General features: G+C 43.5%; 1 protein-coding gene across 1 annotated transcript in view; it reads left to right on the top strand.

The window, feature by feature from the left end:
- LOC137297101 (uncharacterized) overlaps positions 1-13,765 on the top strand; it is a 34,779-nt gene extending 21,014 nt beyond the window's left edge. The window contains exon 7 of the mRNA XM_067829084.1: positions 925-13,765. Coding sequence (XP_067685185.1) covers positions 925-9,612 — 8,688 coding nt within the window. The 3' untranslated portion in view covers positions 9,613-13,765. The remainder of the gene's footprint in view (positions 1-924) is intronic.
- Positions 13,766-14,314: the final 549 nt, after the last annotated feature.

Genomic DNA, 14,314 nt, shown 5'->3' with positions numbered 1-14,314 from the left:
TGCCTGATGATGCAATTCCTTGATGATGATGATGATGATGATGTGTGTGTGTGTGTGTGTGTGTGTGTGAGAGAGAGAGAGAGAGAGAGAGAGAGAGAGATTGAATGCCTGGTGATGGTTGTTGTGATTCAGTACCTGATGGTGTAGGTTTGATTTAGTGCCTGATGATGTGTACTGTATATCATGACATTTTTGCGATCATGATATTTTTGCGATGTATCAAAGAGATTGAGCTCGCAAAAATATCATGATGCAATTTGCTAGTAAATAATCAACAAACAATGTGTCCTATCATCGCTTTATTATTCACCAGTTCGTATAATTAGGAATAGATCAAGGCAATACATATATTAAGCAATGACAACAAGGTGAAGAAAGACTAATTACTGGCATTACTCGTACTCACATGTCGCATGTCAAACAATGGATACTTGAACCAAAGTCACTCAATCAGTACGTCTTATAGTCCAGACAGGCGCCAACCATGCAACACACATTCTTTGTTCTTAGACCGTTTGAAAGGCTGAGACCATCCAGCAGGCGTGGATAGGTTTCATGACACTTATCAGGAGAGCAACGGCTTTTGTGATGACATTGTCAATGTTGGCAGACACTTTATCCACATACCACTGACTGAACTGGTCCTTCATCAGTGCCAGTCATCAATAGTCATTCCATTTAATTTAATCCCTTTGAGATGTGTTGTTTTTAGGAAAACATCACTGACTGCATACACGCGGAAGTATTTCACTGAACTGAGTTCAAGATTAGCGACAAACTTTAATATGGAATTGGATTTAGTGATTTTAGTACCTGATGATTCAGTGGTGGATGATTTGTGTTTGTGTTTCAGTGCCTGCTTATGTGTGTTTGTGATTTAGTACCTGATGATTCAGTGCATAATGATTTGTGTTTGTGTTTCAGTGTGGCAACATGTTCCTGCAGTTGTATACAGACCTCTGCATATTTGCCATCAACTATGACAAGAGCTGCCTGGAGAAACACATGCAGGAAGGCGACATGGATGGCCTGCGAGAGAGACAGCAAGCGATGGCTGCCACATGTGAGAAACTGTCTCTACTATATGCAACCCGCAACCCTAAGACTGCCATGTATGCTGCTGTCACTGCCTTTGCCCTCAACCCCAACCAGGCAACTCTGGCTGCGGTCAAGTCCTTCTATGTCAATCAGAGTCTTTCTCTAGTGAAAGACAGGGGCAAGGTGTGTTGTTCTAACTGTACCAACAAGACTGGGGAATGTGATCACCCAACCAAAAGTGGCAAGATCAACCCAGCCACATTCTTTGAAGTGGAGAGACTCCTAAACATGCTGCGACCCTACTACCTGAACCCGGATCATGACTGGCTGTCACTTGGTCCTGCATGTGACAAGTATCTTGCAGAGAGAGAAGCAGTCACCCAGAACTACTCCAATGAAGATCTCATTAATGACAGTAGTTCTGTGAGTGAGGGAAGCATAACAGAGCTGGACCAGAGTGGGATGAGCCCTCACAGCTCCCAGAGGACCCTGCTCCACCAACACCTTGTGAGACCCATCAGCTCCAGTATGCCAGGTTACACTGAACAAATAACTCAGGTGTCAAAACATCTCAAACCATTCACTGTGGTGTCTGCAGGCAAGGGCCAGAGTCAAGATGTGACAAGCAGCAGTATTGCGAGTATTGAACCGACTCTACAACTGTCTGATGCTGAACTAGGAGACAAACATACACTGATTAGACAGTTGCTCTTTGCCACAGAAGACCTTTCTCTTGCTGACCTTCCTGATGCACACACTCTGAATGAGTTGCTACAGCAGGGCAACATTGACCTCATGCCAGAGGCTTTTCAGGAGATCACTATCGACAATAATGGTTCTGGGGGGGAGGAGATCTCTGTACCAGTGCCAGGGCACATGAAAAACACTGCACCTGTGTCTGCAGCTGATCCCCTCTTCTCATCACTCAACATCCCAGAACAGGAGGTCCCTACCAATAATGCTGGACCAGTCACTCAACACTCACAATCAACAGGGCACCCTGTACAACAGCTGCAGCTACTCCAACAGCAACAGCTACTCTCCAAGATTGAAACCCTGAAGAATAGCAAACCACAATCTTTGAATAAGGGAGCAATGAAATTAGTGTCAGCAAGTGCAACATCCAGTCAGTCGTTTCAGTCCACCTCCTCTACTCAGGCTCGATCAGGACACTTATACACAAAACACATGGCAGTTAATTCTGGAGCTGTGAAGCCCCCTTCAGCGGCAAAATCATCTGTAGGTTCAGCTGTGTTCCACATCACCTCAGGTCTCTTGCGTGTTCCTTCGCAGCTGCCAACCTCTCAGTTGCCTGTACCTACGCACCAGGAGCAAGCTGTCATCCTTCAGGACCAGTCCAGGGCAACATCCCTACCAGCAGGTCAGGTGGCAGTGGCATACTCAGGAGGCCAGGTGACCACCCAGACTCTGCCTCAGCCTCAGTATTACACTAACCTTGCTCAGACAGTGCAGCAACAAGTGGTCCAGCAGCAACATGTTCCTGTTGCCATCAATCTCATTGGGACTTCTGCAGTGTCTCACTCTGTGTCAGCACCTGTCCAGCAGGCCTCTCAAATGTCAGTGAATCTTGGGGTGCAGCCTACATCCACTGTTGCTCAGATTGCACCTTCTATTGCAGCTCAGTTGGCTCAGCCCCAACTGGTGCAGTCACAAGTGCCAGTTGCTGTGGTGAATCAACAGCTCGGACAAACCACAATGTCCACAACTTCGAGTCAGGGTCGGCCACAGGGTGTTCAGAGGCAGCAGCAGCAGCAACATCAAGGAAAACCACAGCTTGCAGGTGTAAACCAACATAGAGTACTGAAAACAGATCATACAAAAGCAAGCTCTGTCATTACTGCCAATCTCCAACAAATGCTCAAACTGTCCTCAAAGACTGTTACTAGCACTGAACAGAAATCGGTTCCTGTAGATAATGCTATTTACACAAGTACAAATCATCCTCATGTTGCTTTGAAAAGTAAAAGTCCAGTTTTTCCTATTGTTAAGAAGAAATCAGAAATCACAGGTAAGGCAGTCGTGCCTGATGCTGCTCCTCCAAGTGCTGTGGGGGATAGTAATGTTCCCTTTGTTCTGAAGTCATCGTTAACCAAGCCAAAACCAAAACCTAAGAGTAAGGCCACTATATTTACAAATTCAATGATGACCTCAAAAGTAACTACAAACACTGCATTGTTAGGAGGATGTGGCAAGGAAAGCCTGACATGTGTAAAACCCTTGTTGTCCAGTGGTTCCACTGTTTCCAAGCCTGGGACTTTGCCCAAAGTTGTCTCTTCACCAAACGCTGCCGACTCTTCGGTAGGACCAGTTACTGCACAAGGTGCCATCTCCGCTGAAACTAGGCCATGCCCTATGGATGGAAACCAGAGCATCTCTTCCTCCTGCTCCTCCGCAGTATCTACACCAGTTGAGGATGTTGTTGCTACAGTCTCTTCAACTGACAAACCAAAGAAGGCATCGAAGAAGCTCTTCAATGTCTTCTATAGATGCAAAATATGTCAAGAACAGTTACTTTCTCTGGATGATCTACGGAAGCATATCCAGTCTATTTGCAGAGCAGAAGAATTTGCTCCTGTTGATGCAAATGGTGAAACATCAGATTTGTCAGTGAAATCGGGACATTTAAATCCCAAACTTACTATCAAATCACTGGAAGCATGTAGGGTATACCAGTGCCCAGTATGCAAGATCTTTTGTGTCACAGACCCAGAGGTGCTTGACCACAGAACAAGATGTCTGAAGAGCAGATGCAGACCACGAAAGAAATGTGAAAAGCCACCATCAACTGAGGTACTTCCTGGGCCTCCCCACTCAGCAGTAGAAGGTAACGGTGGTCAGAACACCCTGACTGTGCTGGATTCTGGTCCACCTCTTCCACCAGAACCACCTATAGATCTTGCAGCCCTGGATCTAACAAACACAGATGATCTGAAAAAATTCATTGAACATTTCAAACGACAGGAGATGATGAAGGAGAAAACGCAAGCACCTCCAAGCAAGCCGAAGAATAAAACTAAGAAAGTGGAAATCCCAAAGGCTGTTGTGTCAGTTATGTCTGGTGTGGTAGATAAGTTAGAGGCAGCAACAGAAGTAACCTTCACAACAGCATCCATGTCAGTGACATCTACAACTCAATCATCAGCAACAGTAACATCAGCAACCCAGCCACCTGAAGCAGCCATAGCAGCGACAATATCACAAGCAGGACAAACACAGTTGTCTGTCATGGAAACTAAATCTGAGGCATCAAAACCAAAACCAAAGCAAACAAAACCCAAAAAAATACCAAATCCAAAGTTCAAAGAACTTTGTCATAATGGAAATACATTTTTTAAGTGTTTTTTGTGTAAACAAACATTTTGCAGAATGGAAAGTTTAGTTACACATTGGCCTGAGTGTTACAACCTGAATGGACCTATTAGAAAACCCAAAAAGGCGTCTGATCAAAAACTACCTACCTCTACCCCACAGACACCAGGGATGCTTCCCGTTGTCTCAGACACTGGACTTGCTGCTGCTAGAACACATGAGATGCCAGCTGTAGCTGAAGGTGGTGCAAATTGTCCCAATACTGGACTTAGCAACCAAGCGGAAGATGAAGCATCTGCATCTCCTACAGCCAACACAAAGGAAATAAGTAAGAATATATCTGGAATGCCCAGTAAATCCCCAAACAATTCCAATAAGTCGAGTCCAAGTAAGCCCAAACCACCACCCGTGCCTATAGATGGTAAGGAACTGGCTAAGTATGAAGATATCATTCAGTCTGTGATAGATTCTGGTGCTCAGAAAAAGAAAAAGAAAGTGAAGGCAGCAATCCCTGCAGGTGAAGGCAACAATGAGGAGGCAGAAGGAGCTTCAGCTCCCAAGAAGAAGAAGTCCAAAAAAAGTGAAAGAATTCCATCTAATGATGTGTTTGAGACTGTACCTGAACTAACAGGGGAAAAGAGTTCACCGAAGAAGAGGAACAAGCCAATACCCAAGAAGAAGCATGTAAATGTGAAGCAGATGCTGAAAGACCGTCTTGAATGTTTGCTAAGTGGGAAGAAAGATAGATGTGATGTTAGGAGTGATGGCAAGAGCGTTCCCTTATCTCCCAGAACGAAGGGCCGACCTAAACCACAGATCCTGTCAGAAACAAGGCAGGTCATCATCATAGTTGGCCTGGAGTGGGGATGTGGATGTGCACCATGTGGAACTTTGTTTCGAAATCATAGGAACCTCATCCAGCATCTAGTTATTAAACACTTACAGCCATACTCCACTCGCAAGGGGGAGTCTGGGGCAACTGTTTGCCATCTCTGTCAGCAACTTTTCCCAGCTTTCATTTCCTACTTAAACCATACTCCTCAGCACTCTGAGATCATTTTAGAAAGAATGGACGCTTTGATTGAGGAAAAGGGTGATGTGGATGAAGTGGAAAAGAGTCCAGAAAAGGAAGAATCAGAGGAAAATTATGTTCCGTTTCCTGACATTCAGGAAGCCCTGAATGACATGCTGAAGATTCGACAGCAACAGACACAAGGAGACGACGTTCTGAAGCTCCGTCCCGAGAATGTTAGTGATGTTCATCTTTTGTCCCCGTGTGCAGCAGCTGGTGATCCTCAGACAGCACTGCCAACATCCATGTCTCTGGACTCGCTCCATGAATTTCTACCTGACCCTTCAAAAGAAAATGTTGATGAACTTGCAGCATTTGCAAGAATGATAAATGATCCAGCCCCTCATTCAGATATAACAAGTGGAATCTCAGAACAAACTTCATTCAAGCCTGTAGCTCCAGTGATCAGTTCTACAGTCTGTCAAGAACAAAGTACTTCCTTGGAAGTCAGAGAGAGCAATGTGGTTACACCAGGTTTTGCGGAGCATGCCATCAATGAAACTCCCTTGCCTGTAGAACCTAGTGCACTTTTCCAGGAACATGATTCTGATGCCAGTGTGACTCAAAAAGAAAATATGGAAGGAGACTTTATTTGTGAGAAATCTACAGTAGCTGTGCCTCAGACCCCTAACCAAAGGCCTCAAACTGAAGCAGAAGTCTTGACAAGTGTTGACTCTGTAGAAGCTAAACCTCATGACCAGGTCACGGACGTTGAGCTGGAAAATGTTGTGGAGAAAAAGAGTTTTCCAGAGGAATGTCAAGAAACTGTTGCCCAAGAAGTATGTCATACTGATACTGAAAGCAAGCAATGTCCACCACCAAGTTTTGTAAAGGCGTCTGTTGCCAGTGAAGATAAGGATCTGGGTATGTCCAGACCTGGTGATGACGTGACTGATGACACCAGCTTCTTAAGAGATCAGCAATTGAAAGTAGATCAGGACCGAGCAAGTTTTGAACATTTAAAGAGCCATCCAAGAAATACTGAACTTTTGACCAGCAGCAAGTCACATATCTTAAGCTCTGTTGTTACTGAGGAGTCTGAAGGTTCTCACTGTAAGTTGCATTTAACTGAAGACGAGTCCAAATATCCATCCGAAGGATCTGATCTGCAGGAAGAAAAGGATCAGCCTCATATGTCAGATGTACCAGAAACGACATCAGAGTTAAAAGCTATTGTAAAACATCTAAGAAGCCATCCCAGAAAAGCTGATTTTATTGGTCAAGATGAATTGGACTCCAAAAAGGCAACCAAAGCAGAGTCGATATCATCTCCTCCAGAAGTGAAGGATGCCCCAACTGCTGTTTTTAGCAATGACCATGACCCAGATGTGCAGGATTTTGAGGAGTATGTAGAAGCTGGTATGCAACCCAAGAGAAATCTTCGAAAGTCCATGAACCGAATATCTGACCCTGAGATAGCTCAAAAGGGGACAACTTCAGAAGGCAGAGCCACTAAGAAAGATAGGGTTTCCACAAGGAGGGACAAGATGAAAGGAGATGAGTCCCGAGTTGAGAGGAGAGGCTTGAATCAGCCAGACAGAGTGTATAGGCTGAGGAAGACGATTCCTGCCAAACAGTTTTACAAAGGTTCTATGAAGATGAAACCCCGGGCATCCAGGAGCAGTATCCTTGATGTACTGCACAGCAGCAAGAAACTGGCGGTGATGAAGACACAGAGCAGACAAGCTGTTGGTAGGATAAACAGGCCCTCAGTCACTAGAAAGGAAGAAAACAAAGTGCTTATTAAAAGAACCCCAGAAAGGCCTCATAGTGCTAAATTTGTCACCAGGAGCTTAGCAAGGCAAATAGTGGTCCACTCAAATGAGAATCAACCAAGAACAGCTCCTGCATCAGAATCTGCTAAACCTGACCACAATATGTCTCGCAGGACAAGAGGAACGCTGAAGAAGAATGAATTTGGACTAAAGTCCTTTGAAGTTCGTCTGAACAACTTGTCAGCAGAGACTGTGAGAAGAAAGAGTGCTGAGCTGCTGCATGCTCCAGCAGATCCTTTACCCCGACGTGCTTCATGTGATGAAGTCACGACATCGCCATTGAGCACAAGGAGGGGATCATGTGATAATCCAAAGTCACCACCAACATCTAAACAAAATCCAACAAGTCCATCATTCTTAGATTCCTTTTTGTCCTACCTCAACACCCGTACAGATGATGATGATCCTTTCAAAAAGAAAAAGCTCATAAAGAAACACATGAGACCAGAGCAGAAAAATGAGGCTTGTAGCCCTATTGATGAAACAGAGGACAGAACTGAAACAAAGGTTGAAGCAGACAGTGCATCAGAAGACTGCAAGGAGGAGTTGGAAGAGTCACTGCATCTGAGTTTAGCTCCAGGAGACCATCCATCACATGGAAAACTAGATGATGATGCTTCGTATGATCCACATTTGAAACTTTCGGAGGTGGAAATTAGGCCTTCAGTGACGCTTGTGACTTGTACTGACAATTGTCAAGAAATACAAAAAGAAACTGTAGAAGATTGTACAAGCTACACAAAACATTTGACGAAGGATGATCCTAGTGTGGACAGCACACCAATGGAAGCATCAAGTGAGGGGGGCATGGCTGACAGTGCAGACATGGAGGAAGATGAGGTGATCCTTCTGGAAGAATTTGGCTCAAGCGGATCAAACACGTCTCAGGATGACAAACCTCCAGCAGCAAATGAACAACACGATGTAGCTGTGATACCAGCAGTAGTGTGTTGTGATCAGAAAACAGGAAATGGTAAAAACGATAGTTGTGAAACAGTGGCTGACAAACAGACCCCTGACAATGCAGATAAGCAGACTTGTGATGCAACTGATGTACATTTAGCAACAGTGAACAAAACATCATCTGATTCTGTTGGTGCAGCTAATCCACATGCTGATAGCAAGCAAAATGGGGAGGTCAACAATCAAGGAGAAAGCACAAACAGTGTCACTATACCCATCGCATCCGATGTCGCCACAGACAGTGATTCCCCCCAGAAGGAGGACAAGTTGAAGGGAGTCAAGTCCCTCAGAGAGAAAGTCAAGACCGAACCCTTCACCTGGGATGTGGATGATGAAGAGGATCAGAAGCTGGCAGAACGTAATCAAAGATCCTTGAAAGCATTCAGGCAGCAGGTGAGCATTGCTCCATTTACCTGGGACTTGGATGAAGAGGAGCGAGCCCATGTGATCACAGACATTGAACAAGTGCAGATTGCTCCGGTGTCCTCATGCAGCGTCACACGGAACACCAGGTCCAGGAGGAGCATGAAGCTGTCCTCTGACTCCCGGGACAGCAGGGGCAGCTCAGACAGTGACAAGAAGGAAGCCACCATTGAATGCGAAGCAACATTGACAACGGTGACCTGGAATGTAGAGGTGGATGAAGATTGTGGAGATAATACAGAGGCTGTAGTGGACAACATGGACAGCATCAACTGTATTAGAGTTAGCAGTGTTGTCGCAGGTAATTCTTGTAAAAGGAAACTAACTGACACTGATAGCCAGGAAACAAATGCCAAAAGACCTGTAGTAACAATTTCATCAGGCGAGAGTTCTCCTTCTGTAGAGAGTGTTGAGTTTGTGAGTGACACTCTGCCAGTGGAGGAAGGGGGTTCCAAAACCAGTGTGATGGTTGTCCCAGCACAGGATGTAGACTCCAATGACAGCTACAAGGCCAGCAGAAAGTCTGACCCTAAACCTGCCATCGATAAAGCAGTTAGAGTAGTCTCCCTCAGTAAGGAAAACTTAAATCGGAAGGTCACAAGAGGTTCTGCGATCCTGACGCGGAAAGCTGCAAAGTCAAAGGCTCTCTCGGTGGATCAGCCTGCCAGCAAGAAATCAAGGACAAGTTCCACTCCAGTCAGCAATCACATGCCAGCAATGGTGCGACGCAGTGCTAAGAACATTGGCTACTCCAGCCGCAACCGTCAGGCCAGCAGCAAGACAAACCCCCCTCCGCGGGTCCAGGTGATTCGAGTTGATCCCATCCTGGAAGGTGTGACCACACGGCGATCCAGGCACGGATCTAGTGAGCGCACAGTTCATACACCAGTAGCTAGTGATCAGATTCAACAACCAGCAGCCACAGGCAATGACCACAAGTGGACTATAAACAAACGGAAGAACTTTGCATATCAATTCTCACGGACACGCAGGGACAGGAAGCAGCACTGACATAGTTATGTCCCTTGTTATCTGACTTGGTTATGTCCATTGTTGACTTTGGGAATTTCTCAACTCACTAAGAGTTTGCTGCATTATTAGTTGCTAGGGACAGGGATTTTGTATATGAAGTATTCTAAATCAGTGTATTTTTAGACAGGTTTATGTGTCTTTTTTTATTAATACAGAGCAGATGGAGATTCTTGAGAAACCAGTCTTAGAATTGTATATTTTGTTGAATGCTTCACATACCAGAAAACCTACCCCAAATATATTTTATGCATGTTGTGATTAACTTTGTTAAAATCTGTTGTTCGTAAGGTTCTTGTGCTAATACTTTGTTTAACCAGTAGATACATGTGAAAGAATGGAATGCTTTGAGAATTTGATGTACTTAATTGAATATCAGAGAATAATGCATTTATCATTCAAAGCTGACCTCCACAGATGTTGCTGGCACTATATCAAGAGAAATCTCATAGATGTTGCTGCAATGAAACTGTATCACAGTGCTTGCTGGATTATCATTTGTTACCATGGCACCACAATCAAATGATGTCTGTTGTCTGTCACTGAAGATATACTAGTTACACTTTACACTATGGATTACAGACAATGTAAGGTGACAGAATGATACTGAATGATGCACAGAATCTTACTCTTGGGTCTTCAATGTTGAAAATGTCTCCAGACTTCTTGTGAAAATTTGAAATGTATTCGACAAACCTCTTATGTGCTGCGTGTGACATTTGTCTTCTCTGGAGGTGACATTTGTCTTCTCTGGAGGATCTTGTGTGCAATTCTATCTTCAAGTTTAAGGCTGTAAGTTGTCACATATTCTGTATGTGAGACTCACAGATGAACACACGAATAAGGTTGTAAATGTGATTGTAAACCACTTCGAAGTTGTCAGGGTTAGTTTGTGGAAAAGAAACGTTTCAGATCAAGACCAACTTAAAGGTCACATGCAACAAAAAAAACAACAAACATAATTAAAACACAATTATCACTTACTTATTCATGACACATATGATATGAATTATTGATTGTGAAAAAACAAACGTATGAGTGTACAATTGCAAATCAAGAGCACAATATTTTGTAGTTGGGTTTACTTCCCTTGAAACGCTCCTCTTGGGGACTGAAGCCTGTCAGAGAGGATGGGTTCATTTGCTGTAACACTGAGGGTTTATTCTGTATAGGTGTTAAGTTCAAATTGCATATGGTCAATCACTGAAGTTGTGTATTGGATATTGTCATTAGCAGACAGGCAGGCAGACTCATAGGTGTCAATAAACAGACATGAGTTTTGTCTGAGACTGCTTGCCACAATCAACATATTTTTCTGTTTCCAAAAACATTAAAACATTTTAGTTTTCAAACTGAGCAATTCTTAGCAATGAAGTGAATATTTCTACTGCTACACATTCTTGAAATCTGCATGTTTACGCCCAGTGTATTTATATCAGACCCAAGATGCTTGAAATCACTAGAAATGTCTCTTGTTCTCAATTTTCAACCACACCGATAATCCTTGCTTTCATCACTGTGTTTTTACGAGTCGCCTTCCCAGGTTCAAGCCACGTGAACCTAATCACAGAGCATGCTCTATGGGTGCAACGCAGCGCAGATGTTGAAATAACTTTTCCCCCAGGGCTCGTGTGAAATTTTAGTGAATCATTTGAACTCTGATTTGGCAGGGTGCTATTCATCAAGTTATTTTTCAACTTTGTATGTTGAATTTGCATTTATGATCATTTGTTACTGTCCATACCAAATGGTATCAGAATCTGCAAAGTTTTGTGATGCATTGCATATATCCTTGAACAGTGGTTCCACCAAAAACATCCATCTCAGTCAATAGAAACTTGTGTTCAGTGTTGCACTCACAAGAAGTTGGCATAATACACCTCCAGGCTGACAAACTTGGACATGTTTAGAGTCATGTTCTCTTGTTTAACATCAAGATTCCACCAGTATCATGCTCTGAGATGCGCAGGGTACTCTGAATTTCATGGGAACATTATTCATAAAATTTAGTCTTGAACATGTCCATTCTTGACTCTTATCGATTTGACATTTTGATGGCTTTCTGTGGGGTGTTGTACAATGTTGTATAAACTGATGCTATCAATGGTGCTATTTGAACCTGATAGAGTTACCTTATTGGTGTATTTCAGTGGTTTACGTAGAAGTTACCCTGATGGTGTAATTCAGGGGTGTACATAGTTACCCTGATGGTGTACTTGAGGGTGTACGTAGTTACACTGATGGTGTATTTCAGTGGCTGCTGTCAGTGATGTACGTTAGGTACCCTGATGGTGTACTTTAAGTTTGTACATAGTTACACTGATGGTGTATTTCAGTGGCGACTGTCAGTGGTGTACGTAGTTACCCCGATGGTGTACTTTAAGGGTGTATGTAGTTACACTGATGGTGTACTTGAGTGGCTGCTGTCAGTGGTGTACATAGTTACCCTCATGGTGTACTTTAAGGGTGTATGTAGTTTCACTGATGAGTGGCTGCTGTCAGTAGTGTACGTAGTTACCCCGATGGTGTACTTTAAGGGTGTATGTAGTTACACTGATGATGTACTTGAGTGGCAACTGTCAGTGGTGTACATAGTTACCCTGATGGTGTACTTTAAGGTGTACATAGTTACACTGATGGTGTACTTTACAGATGTACAGTTACCCTGATGGTGTACTTAAGTGGCTGCTATCAGTGGTGTACGTAGTTACCCAAATGGTGTACTTTAAGGGTGTACGTAGTTACCCTGATGGTGTACTTTAAGGGTGTACGTAGTTACCCTGATGGTGTACTTTAAGGGTGTACGTAGTTACACTGATGGTGTACTTAAAGGGTGTACATAGTTACACTGATGGTGTACTTACTGCTTGACATGTATTAGATGAGCCTGCGCAGTAAACCCGTTTGTGAAAAGTAGGCGGGGCAAGGAATGTAGACGAATACACTTGGCTGCTGCACTTACATGAGGTAGATCGGAGATTAAGACTGTGGCGCGAACTCAATGCCGCTTCTGTTGACACATGTCTCGTAGACACGGTTCGCAGGAGGAAACTGAATTTGTCAAGTTGTAGGCGACAACCTCTTTCACTCATTTTTCCAATAGAATGTTCTAGAGGGCCTTCCCATATATGCAAACTGGGGTCATTTGTCAGGTCATGGCTCATCTAATACTGGTTCATCAGTAAGTGGCTGCTGTCAGTGGTGTACGTAGTTACTCTGATGGTGTACTTGAGTGGCCACTGTCAGTGGTGTATGTAGTTACCCTGATGGTGTACTGCAGTGGCGACTGTCACTGGTGTACATTCACCTGTGGTTGTGGAACACTGTACTTTCCATTCTAGCATTCTACACTACATTTCTTTGCACTTAGTCATTGACTACAGTTCTTTCTTCAAATTCTCTTTAAGTTTTAGACTAGTGTATGTAACTGTTTCCACATATATAGTTTTGTGTGTAGGTCATGACTAGGTATTGATGGTCTTCTAAACATTTCTTGACTGGAGCTAATAATATATTCATTGTACTTATGGGTAGGCAAATCACAGGTGGTGTGATCTCTACGATGGCGCAGTGAACCTATCTGTAATGCTGGTGTCTCACTGGAGGGTCATCAGTTAAGGACTAGTTGTCAGTGTGTATGGATGCTGTGCCAGTCTGTGTTGTGTGTATAAACATATGTACAGGTACATATACTTTAAGTCAAGGCAGCATATTTCTAGTCTGTTATTATGCATGTTGAACATGCCACCGTGTCATCATACGAGTGTGCTATTTATTAGTGTTTAGTATCACATTTTCATGTTGCAATTTCATATGCAAAATCAAGGCTTCCAAAAGTCCATTTTCATAATCATCTCCAAGTTGTTTATAATACATGCTGTCATTCTTCCATCATCTTCTGTATATAAGTTTGTGTAAATACTGTATGAAATGTGAGTGGTGTTTTCAGCATAATGTGTGTGCTTCCTCTTCTCAGGCTTGTGCACAGTGAAACCAGCATAACTCCAGTCATGCATATTGTACCACTTTGATACTTTATCTACGTTGCCATAAAGGCTTTGTAAATCAAAATAGACAATGTTTCAGTGTTGATGCCTTTAAATGTATAATTCAGACAGTAAAATGTCACAGTTTTCTTCTGCCTTTTTTGTTGTTTTATATTCATCAGTGATGTGGTGAGCTTCAGCCAGACATAAGGAATGGACATCGTGGGGAGTGCTAGGCACTTCCAGCACGGACATTGGTCCAGTTCAGCTCTTATATTGGAGAGAGACTGGGTGAAACAAGCAATTTATAGCCAAAGTATCGTCAGTCGGTTGATAAGTTGGATAAAACATGACCTGTGGGCATTAGAAAGAAGTTAGGTTGTATTATCTCAGGAAGGCTGACAGCCTTACTTCTTCATAAAGCCTGCAGGTCATGCTGTCCTGTACTTTAACAGTGGGTGTTGTTAGCATAATTCTAGCCTTACCTGGATGTCTCAGATGTGATTCAGCTAGGACATTTAGACATACCCATGTTCAGCAGGGTACACATACATTGCACCTCCTTACACAGCAGAGTACAACTACAAGGCAGCCCCATACACATCAGCGTTACCTGTATACTGCAGGGTACACCTATAGGGCAACCCCATACAGCAGAGTACACCCACCGAGCAACCCTATACACACCAGGGTACACC

The sequence above is a fragment of the Haliotis asinina genome, chromosome 9 (assembly GCF_037392515.1).
Source record: "Haliotis asinina isolate JCU_RB_2024 chromosome 9, JCU_Hal_asi_v2, whole genome shotgun sequence".
In the NCBI taxonomy this organism is placed as follows: domain Eukaryota; kingdom Metazoa; phylum Mollusca; class Gastropoda; order Lepetellida; family Haliotidae; genus Haliotis; species Haliotis asinina.
This window is presented reverse-complemented; position numbering and strand designations above follow the sequence as displayed.